General features: G+C 42.0%; 1 protein-coding gene across 1 annotated transcript; it reads right to left on the bottom strand.

The window, feature by feature from the left end:
* Window positions 1-790: 790 nt before the first annotated feature.
* On the bottom strand, window positions 791-9986 carry CLRN3 (clarin 3). Its single transcript, XM_009892718.1, has 3 exons — window positions 9758-9986; window positions 3303-3482; window positions 791-1065 (listed from the first exon to the last, which is right to left on the bottom strand). The coding sequence occupies exons 1-3, from the start codon at window positions 9984-9986 to the stop codon at window positions 791-793; spliced, it is 684 nt and encodes a 227-aa protein (XP_009891020.1).
* Window positions 9987-10673: the final 687 nt, after the last annotated feature.

Here is a 10673-nt window from a genome sequence, read left to right as displayed (position 1 = left end):
GAAGGTGACCGACCACAAGCGAATTTGTCCAAGTGCTCACACGCCCGTTCACGAGCAGGAGCCTGCAAGCCTGCCCGTGGGCACCGGGGCAGTGCCATAGGGACCTGCGGGAGAAGGTTCCTAAGCAGGGAAAGGACAGTGGTAAGAATTGCAGGACAAAATGAAGCACCAATACTTTAATGACCATTTCTCATCATCCCCAGGGTTCCTGGTGTTTGCACTATTTCTGCCTCTTGAGATCCCAGATTACATACACAAGCAAAACAATGTCTCTGATCTTCCCAGTCAGACCCAAAGGGTGAAGCAGAAATGCATTCATAGGTGCTGGAGTTGGTGCACCCCTGCGGAAAGCTGGGCAGCCACCACGGGGTCTGTCCTATGGTCCAGAAAATCCAGAAAGCGGGAGGTGGGAACCAGCCCCTCTGCATTGAGTGGGCAAGAGGGCAGCATTCCTCTTGGAAAGGTGGTGGTATGGAGAGGAGGAACACTTCTAGGAGCGTGTTTTCACAGCGATCCCTCCGGGGAAGAGCAGAGCCATCAGGTGCGTGAGGTCTATTCCCATGGGACGGTGCTGGCATCATGCACTTGGGGCCATATCTACTCAGAGGTGTTTAGGCAGCACATTTACCAATGGAAACTTATAAGTATTACACTAAGACCTAACATAAAGGTGAAATCAAATTGCTTTGAAGACAAAATAGGCTATTTTGTTGTTTGAATAGAAATGATCAGACACGATTGTCCGTATTAAATAGTTATTTTTCTTTACACTGTCTCTTCAGTGGTATCCTTAAAACAGAATGACATCTTTTGGTGCATTTTCAATGGGTCTTTCCTGTTCTTTCTTCTTAGAATATCTTGCATGGTCATAGAAATATATGATGATGATAGAAGTAATGTTCAGAAAAATGATGAGCAGCATGATCCAATATGAATATCCGTAAGTGTGTTTAGATTTGACATGTGTCTGCGTAATAGAAAAACATCCACGGGCCAATTCTAAAGACAGGTCATTTTCTTCTATGTTCACAGGAAAAAGTATCATGGCTATAAGTACGAAGATTCCTAGAAAACATAAATACAAATGCTAGAGGTGAAACTGTAGTACTATTTATGTAGCTACTTGTAAACAGTCTGCTTAAATTGGTTAGAATACCTGGACTAGGGAAAAGATTAATCTAATATTTTCAATTAGTAAAATATGAGGGCATTTAAAGAATTATTCTTTACACCTACTAGTATCTGCTAGGTGTTTTGACATCGGCAACTGTATCTTCTGCTAAAATTAATGGATTCTCAGCAACTATTCTTAGAGAAGGCCATTAATTGTAATTTTTTTTTCACTGAATTTAGTGCTGATGTGCATAATATATTCGCCCCTTTGGTGGTTTGCAGAATGTCTGTTTGATATGAGCCCAAATTCATGGAGTATGTAGTACCGCAAGTGGATAAAACCCCGAGCAACCTGCTCTGCATTCAGGGTTGGCCCAGCTTTGCTCAAGAGCTTAGACTCACAGACCTTGTGTTCTTTCCAACCCAAATTATTCTATGATCTAGATCTCTATTTCCTACAACCTTCTAAATATAAGTGGAGTTCTGTTACTTTGAGATTTAGCTAAATAATGCTTTTACATCTCTACTTTCATAGCGCTAACGGAGGTATAATCTCTGAACATCGGTGAAAATATTTCTATTCCTTCCCTCTAGGTATACCATCCTACACATGTTCCCACTGAAACAGGTGCAGGTTTTTTGCAGGAGGACACTGGACTTTCAGGCCATCTGGTAGAAGAATTAGGAACCTTCCAGATACATTCATGCAGCAAATGATGCATGATTTTTCATAAAAATATGCCTGTAGCAAAATAGACTTCCAGGTCATAGCACTTACAGGGCTGTAAAAAGTAACCACAATCTTCGGTCAACACTAGGGTTTACTTTCTCAGTAATATTTATTTTGGCAAGCCCATGGTCCTTTCATTTCAGGTCAAAGCTTGCAGATTCTGGCCGATGGGCTCAGGAAATGAACAACTTTCTCATGCGATGAGACAATGATCTGCTTGTCTCAAAAGCTGAATAATCGGCTAACCTCGGCTTTTGCTCACTTCTCTTACCGTGTTTCAAGGCATCCACGGTTGTTTCAGCATTTATCTTTGTATGCTGTGTTAGCCATAGCTGGAGAAAAAAAAAGGAGGGTTTCACACCCCCATCTATACTTGCTATGATTAAGACTACATTTATATACAGGAATCCCTTTCCTCCAAGGTCTGATTTTGGGAAAAGCAGCTCATGGTACATGGCTCGAGGGAGAGTAAACTCCCGCTCCACCAGTGGAGCATCTTTGGACCTGAAGAGCTTTTGAAGGACAAAACGCTGAAGCTGAAGTACTCTGTAATCAGATGTCTTTAAAGAAATTTTTCCGAGTGCAAACCTCGTATTAGAGGAACGCATAATCCTCTTGAGATAAATTGAGTGTGAGAGCTGAAGTGATTACCACAGCAAAAGAGGGTAGGAAGGTGCGCTGGGAGCAGCCAGGCCAAAACCTACCAGGTGAACGAGGGGTTACACCTCCAGGGAGCTGTTTGACAGAGTTCACATCTCCAACAACTCAGCATTTACACCTTTTGGGGTTGTTTTTTTTTCCGCTTAGGGAATGTTAAAATCTATTTTGATCCGTAAAAGCGTTTTTTGGAGAAGGAAATACATTTTGCCTTGACTCAGTCCTCCTAACTGCTGCCCCCTGTGTTAACACCGTTGTGGATGTATTCAATTCAACACATTTTTCAGGAATGATGCTAGAGTACATCCTATAGATTAGACCTTAGAGGCGTAATTTGGTGTGTAGGTAACCCAGCAACAAATATGCTACAAAAAACATAAAATAGAGACATAAGGTCTTTATGAGGTTACAAACTGCACTGTAGTCACATTCAGTGGGCGCTTTTCTGTTACATTCTGGTTCTGTATTTGTCATCTTACTCTTTTCTTCTCAATGTGCATCGTGTGTAAAATGATGCTACACCTGTTGGGGATTTTTTGTGTCCATTTTTGCTGCCAGTGAATCCAGACTTCTACTGGTTGATACTTTACTTCAAGTAAATAATACTGTTTTACTGGTACTTAAAAGATAGGCTCCAGGTATCCCAGAAGACACGCTTAAAACCCAAAAACCAACCAAACAGAATACTTTTCCAAGTGTGTCCTTTTATAAATATGTATTTCTTAATCTTGGAATCAATAAGGAAAACAGTATCCATCTGCACGGCAGGCAGAAAGTGGTCAGCACAGGACATGTTACTCACCGCTTAAAGAATTCCAGGTGTAGACTCCAGTGGGTCCCAAAAACGTCTGGTAGGGATTACTGACAGCATTAGTGCAGGTAAATCCAGAACTCAGAAGGGAAGTCAGTAAACTAAGAACCAGAATCACGATAACTGCAGTGATCATGCCTTTCGCCTTGGCGTCGCTCAGGTTAGCTGTAACTGAAATAGAGCGGCTCAGCATTGATTCCCAGCACAGTCCGGTGGGCTCGGATGACCTCATCGCTTACTGACATGGTTGTAATTAAAAGCTGTAATTAATCAGCCAGAGATCTGGCTGATCTGTAAGGATCAGGATGTAGAAGAAACAGTAAGTTTGGACACAGCACACAAAGCCAAACCCAAGCTGGGATGAAGGTACATTAGCTTGAAATAAGCGCCTCTCTGCTAATCCTGCAGGCACACAAACTTCCAGGCCATTGGGTTGTGTAGTAAACTTCTCTTCCTTAATAGTTCTGTAAATATTTCGTCTTGACAAGGCCGGATGGAAATTTTATGCCTAAATCAGATCAGAAAACTAGGTGTTCCTCTGCCCATTGAATCTGAGTTATCTGGCAACTTCTACAGATGCCCAATTCAACACTTGGCACCAATTGTAGATTATTTCCTTTTAATACAGCAGCAATCCCCCACATACGACATAAATCTGACAAGGGGGTCAGCCTCTAAAAGTCCAGTAAAGCCATTAACCTGGAAGGGTCAGGTGCATTTGTAGGACAAACGTCACTAAGCATGGTCATTTCTGGACAGCCGAGGCATGGTTGGCCATTGAGGTGGCGTTCATACCCTGACTAGATCTGCCTCTTGCCAAGTCCTACAGAAAAAAAAAAATTGGTGGAGACAGTACTTGCTCCTTTCTTTCAAAAGAAAGGAGCACCTCCCTATTTGTTTTCACCAAAAGGACTGGGCACGTGGGGTGCTGCGGCTCCCAAGGGCCTGTGCTTCATGTTCATGGCTGGTGGCCCTGGGCTTGGCAAGGGGGGAATGTGGGCTCCTAGCTGCCGGCTCAGCCCTACCCTCAGGCTGCCACGCTCAGGGTCTCCACTCCTGAGTCCGTGTGTCACAGAATCATGTATCTTAGCATTGAGCATCCTGGCACCTCTCCTTTTCACTCCAGCTTACTACAGTTTATATGCACAGATTGTTGCCCGGTTTAGTCTCTGTAGCTACATGCATGGCTGACCATGTATACTTGGGCACATATATTCAGCCCCTCCAGGACTCATCAGTCTTATCCGTTTTGCCTAAATCATAGAATCAGAATGGTTTAGGTTGGAAGGGACCTTAAAGACCATCCAGTTCCACCCCCCTGCCATGGGCAGGGCCACCTCCCCCCAGCCCAGGTTGCTCCAAGCCCCGTCCAACCTGGCCTTGAACACCTCCAGGGATGGGGCAGCGACAGCTTCTCAGGGCAACCTGCCCCAGGGGCTCACCACCCACACAGGGAAAAATTTCTTCCTAATACCTCATCTAAACCTGCCCTCTTCCAGTTTGAAGCGATTCCCCCTCGTCCTATCACTCCATGCCCTTGTAAAAAGTCCCTCCCCAGCTCTCCCGTAGGTCCCCTTCTAGTTCTAGTAATCCTTCTACTTATTTGACATGTTGCTGATATTGAGACATACATATGAAGGCAATATACTCAAAGTGTAATTGCAGTATAGTTGCCTGCAAATATTTTATTTTCCGTCTTTCAATTTAAAGATGGAAAAGGCAACTAAAATGTGCCTGTAGCTGCCTTACCCTATAACAAATAAGAGAACAATGTTTTGAAGCTCTGTTCAAATAGGTGTTGTGGTAGACAGCCATCTGCAGGAAAACTTCCTTTCTATGCTGCTTTTAATACAAAGCCATTATGGCAGAGTATTCAGTTTCTGCATAAATGGGAGAAGTCATAGCAGTAAAAATATCAACAAAAAATAGTAAAAACCTCATAAAAAGAAAATAAATACTCGTAACAAAAAGCAGAGCTATTGGAAATAACTGAAAAGGAGATCTTCTCTCTCAATTATATAATATTCCTGGTAGGAATTAATTTCTGTTTGAGGAAATAGCAGGTGAAGATGTGTTATGGAAACAGATGCAAATTTAAGCAATTCTCCTAAAAGAATAGGAAAGACAGGCATTCAGGAGACATCACTCAACCAATGAAAGTGAGCTGTACCATGCCCTCGCGCTGAAGCAGCCTTACTGCTTGGGCATTGCCTAATTCAAGAAATAAATTTGGAGCCCGATCAGACAGGTTTGTGTAATTTCCCTCTGGCAGTCTGACTTAATTTGGTCACTCAGACCATCTCCAGGATTGACTGGCTGCAGCTACTGCACCCCCCAATCAACCTTGTTTATCTCTGACAGTGATCCGCAGTTTAAGGGATATAATTTTGTCAAATTACGCCTGCAACACCATAAGACTAAAGGTTTTAAATAAAATGCTGGTTTTGTGATGGCAGATTTTTTTTCTAAATAAAGCAGTCTGCAAATTTGAATCTACTTGAATGGGATTGATAGTAACCCACAGCTGGATCAGCGTAAAATAACCTATTTCTAGGATGAAAGCAGAGGTTTTTGCCTTCACCAGGTTTCTCCTTAATTTTCTGTATTTTAATTTTTTTTTCATCTTTAGCTCTTGTACTGTTGGATAGAATTTCCTGAACTTTTCCTGACCTAAGCGTGAATGACGTCTAGCTGAGAGGCTGGAGGTCTTTTCTAAGCTTGCTTATCTGACAGCTTTTACAAGGTCTATGATCATTTACGACACATAATGATATGTTCGTTAAAAAAAAAAATAAAATAAAGAACACTCACCACCAAACAAACAAAAAAACCCAAAGTGGAGTTCAACCTAGCTTTCTACTTTTCAGGAGATCCCATAGCACATCTGGAAACTGATAAGATCGATGAAGTTCCAGCAATTTTCATGTGTTTTAAGTCAGAAAAATAATCGATTCCTCTCTGCTACAGCAGATTTTAAAGACTTCGTCGTGTGCTCTTGGCCTTCCTGGTTGCCAGTAGTCAGATAAATCCTGATTTTACAGGACTCTCTGGGAGTGCCTCTTCCTGCACCTTGCTCGCAATTTTTACGTGTTTGACTTCAAAACAAGCAAAGCTGTAAAAAAGCTCTTTTACAGACTATTATATTCATAAGTGGTTTCTTTCTAAGACAAACCATTAAAACGGCTAATGAAGACTCTAAGGACTTAAGTTATTACATTAAGTCTAAGTTACTACATAAGTCTAAGGACTTAAGTTATTAGGTTCTGCCAGATCATGCTGCTCATCCCCAGAGCCTCCCAAGTAGCCGCATTGATTTATCGCTCTATTAAGGTCATTCACGGCAGCCTGTTAAAGCGGCTACCCCGACCAGGCAGCTCATGCACTGTACACATGCAGAAACCATATTCCTTTGTTCGCCTTTCATCTTTACACTGGGAAATTTCTTTTAATGTTGTGGTTTCCAAAAGTGTAAGTTATGGTCTTTGTAAAGGCTGTTGATAATCTGCTTTTGTTTGGCCATGAATAAAAGCCAACGTGGGCTACTGCTAACAAGTACTCTGCATCCCCAAGCCGTCATCTTTGATTTACTCTTTTGTGATTTCCATTCTCCTCGTCTCACACCCAAATATGACAATGCCATTTGAGAAGCACACTCAGGGTGCACAGCCAGGGCATGCTTGCTGAGTGACAGATCACGCTGTGATTTAAAAGGATGCTTGTAACTCTTCTTACTGGTATCTGAAATGTTAGAGTGGAGAAAGCACAGCACTTCATTGCTCCAAAGCACAGACAATCCATTTACTTAACGATATCATCAAACAAAAGACATCTACTGTCTTAGGAGGACCCGATGATTTGAATTTAAAAATAGTATGTATGCAATTCTGTGAAGTATTTCTTCTATTTCAAGAATGTATAGAATCATGCTTAATATAAAATGTGACAATCATGTCTAGCATAGAGACTAAGAATTAATTTCAAATCAGTTCCTTTCATCTTGGATATATGCCCGATGAACTAACGAGGGATGTAGGCAAATCCATATTGAGGCTATTCATAAAGCACGACTTTCTTTCAGCAGCTGTGGAAGGCGACTAGCAAGTCCTGAAGCTCCCTCATTTTGTTCATCCTTAAATGGCTTAAATGTGAAAATTGAGATGGGATTTTGTAAGTGATAAGCACAAAAACCTAAATCTGGTGGGGGGAAACCACCAGCACCACCAAAATGCGTGTAGACTATGGCAAGAACTGAAACCCTTTACTGACACAAGTGTTCTGTGAGTGCTTGGCGTTAGTTGTAATTAAAATCTATATGGCAGTAGCGCCCAGTCCCTGGGATTGGGTTGTGTTAGCGGCTGTGCAAACAAAGGCGAGACACATGCCCCGAATTCCTGCCAGACTGCATCCTCGCCCCGCAATCAGCTCTCCACAGGTGGACTCCTGGTTTCACACAGAGCCCTATTAAAATCAGCGCGTCTGCCCGCATGGCGCAAGGTCTGGGGCTTGAGCCAACTGGCATGGGCAGATACAGTCGTATAGAATCTATTTTTATAAATGCGTGTTTACTCTTTTAAAAATTGCTTTGATAATTCTGATATGACCGCGAACAAACTGGTTTGAATGACTCGTGATTTTCCATTTGTTATGTCCTGATCTCAATGGAAGCTGCAGGCTTTGACAGGAACACTGCTGCGTTCAGGTTGTTCATGCCAATATAATTGTCATAACGCGAACTGGCTTGCGTGACACAGCTTTGCCACTGGGGCAATTTGGGTGTCTGTTTGTACAGATACAACTTCTGTACGAAACTCAGGTGGGAAAGAGCTAGGAGACGGGAACCACCTTAGGTCTGCTGCGCTCTGCCTTGGTGGCTTCTCCGTGATGGGACATCTTACAACAGCCTACCAAAATAGAAAAAAAGATTCTTAAAGTACATCTCATGTTTCAAAATTGGTTGACCTACTCCTGCTCTTCCAAATTTTCGTTAGTTTTCTTTTGACTGTTTTTTTTTCCCTTTCGCTCGTGTATATCAGCATTTTTGCTCTGAACTCGGTGAGAGAGCAAGATACATAAAATCAGTGCAATTTCGCGATCCTTGCAGCAGCTTTCACGCTTATCTACCTTTGGGCTTTGGGAATGACTTTCTTTGCATCAGTAGAGCTACTTTTGCCTGAAGTTAGGTAAATCTTTGCTGAACTGTGTGAAAACAGTATTGAGTCTGTGGTTCATACTTGGTATGCATAATTTCTGGTTTCTGTTTTGCTTTTTCTCATGTTTTGCTTCTCATATCAGGATTTTTCATGCTTGTCTTAACTTTCTCCAAGGAGGTAAAACCCCTCCTGCTCCTCCCCTTATTTTTAAACTTTATTTTATGCCCGTGTAGCATCCCTCCTCCCTTACCTCTCAGTTTTTCTGTCCTCCTTAATTATTAATAATAATTATTTATTCTTTTTTCTTGTGTAACGATTCTACCATTCAGGATAAATACAATGAACTGCAGGTGCACAAAAAGTAAGATCTGTTGCATATCATCGTAAGATACAGCTTAAATTGAATCTACTGGATGTTTGCTGAACTGTTACTCTAACAACTTTATTTCCAAAGCTCATCTCAGTGTTATCATCTTGGAAAGCCATGATGACAAGGGGTCACCTGAAAACTGCGCATTGGGTGGGGGAAGAAAGGCCTTATAAAAGATGACAAGCTATGTTGTAATCCATACTTCACTGTCTAGCATTAAAAAAAAAACCCAAAAAAATAAAAAAGGCATGAGCGAACATAAGGTTTGAAAATACTAACCAAAGGGTTAAATTTGATAATAGCACTTAAAAACAGAGCGGTGTGCTTTTAAAAGAAGAAATAAAAGGAATACTGTCATTAATGTGTAAGTCCAGCACAGGCATAAAAACCGTATCTTTCTAAATTATTGTTTTAAGTGTTCGGTTCTTTTCCCTTCAACAGCCTCATAAAACCTTCTTCTATAAAAATGATGCTAATCTGATAGTAGGTGGCAAAATGTTTTAAATCCAACAATTAATTTAACATAATGAAATCTAAAAAAAAAAAAATCCTGGAAGGTGAATTAGGTTTGTAAACCTTTAACAAAATGCTAATTGAATGTTGCTTTTCTGTTCCTCACTGAAAGCTTCTGAAAATTAAAATAAATTTTACATAAAGTCCCTATTTTGTATTTTTTTCTTCTTCTAAGGCGTAGGCTGAGATCACAGGCGATTAGAAGTCGCTGTTGGCACGAACGCTACGCATTTCTGTACTTTTTGGGGGTCTTATTTCATACCACTTAGATCCCCAGATTGGTTTACAGATATTCTTGTTCTCACTCAAAGTATTATCGTCACGGATGAGCACAGGGACGAGCCGCGGCTCCTACGCCCATCACCTGCGCGAGCAAGACGCCGCCATCCCTTTCCAGGCGTAACACCACTCACCTTGGAAAGTCTTTTCCGAAACCATGAGTCCCGCATCGACGAACTGTCCGCAGGTGCCACTAAAAAGTCCGTAGGTGAGGCTCACCGTAACGCTGGAGTTTGTGCCAGAAAAGTGAACATCACTCCTCATCCAGTGCTGGGTCGCCAGGACGACACAAATGATCACGAAAGAGCAAACACAGGTCAAAAAAGCGGATGCAAACATGACTGTTTTTTTTCTGGACGGCATTTTGGCCAACAGAGATTTTTCCACCAGTTCAGGGTATTTTCTTCTCTTTGGTCCTGCTTAGCATGAGGCCGTTTCCTCCTTCTCGCTATCTGGGATCTGCTCTCGGTGTGAGCAGAAAGTGACCCTGGTAAACTTTAAGCAAACAGCAGTGGTAATAAAAATGTAAAATGATCGAACTTTGGTCTGGGGAAAAGGTGTTGCCATAGTTACAACACAACCGGCCTGGCAAAGGCCGGGAGGAATCGTTGGCAGATGACTTATGATTGCCTTGGCGACCTGTAGATCTTCAGGTCACGGCTCTGGAGACATCTTCTGGAGCCTGACGCCTGCAGGGACAGCAGTCCCCGCTCGCCTCACTGCTGCCTGCGACAGGTTTTACTCCCTGACAAAATTTCCAGGCTTGTTCTTGCTTTTTCTCTTGAAAGGCTGGAAAGAATTCTTGCTAAATCTCTATCTAATTTGTTACGGTAAAGATTAATAAAATGTTCCTTTTCTGTTGAAGTTTCCAGCTTGCTTAACAGCCCCCCAACTGTCTCTTTTGAGACCCCTTTTAAATTCTTTATGGTCTTTGTGAAAAGACGGGGTTGGTCTCAGCTGTTGGAGGGGTAAGGAGGTTCTACCTACTGTCAATAGCTTATTTTCTAAAGAAGAGCTGAAATTCTTAATTAAATTCCACAAATTTTCATG

The sequence above is a fragment of the Charadrius vociferus genome, unplaced genomic scaffold (genome assembly GCF_000708025.1).
Source record: "Charadrius vociferus isolate BGI_N301 unplaced genomic scaffold, ASM70802v2 scaffold38, whole genome shotgun sequence".
In the NCBI taxonomy this organism is placed as follows: Eukaryota; Metazoa; Chordata; class Aves; order Charadriiformes; family Charadriidae; genus Charadrius; species Charadrius vociferus.
This window is presented reverse-complemented; position numbering and strand designations above follow the sequence as displayed.

Bases quoted from the DNA above. Each gene is read 5' to 3' on its own strand.
- CLRN3 (XM_009892718.1), bottom strand. From the start codon at position 9,986: ATGCCGTCCAGAAAAAAAACAGTCATGTTTGCATCCGCTTTTTTGACC. The intron at 3,483-9,757 runs GTGAGTGGTGTT...GCTCTATTTCAG, and splicing joins TTCGGAAAAGACTTTCCAAG to TTACAGCTAACCTGAGCGAC. The intron at 1,066-3,302 runs GTGAGTAACATG...TATGTTTTCTAG, and splicing joins CACCTGGAATTCTTTAAGCG to GAATCTTCGTACTTATAGCC.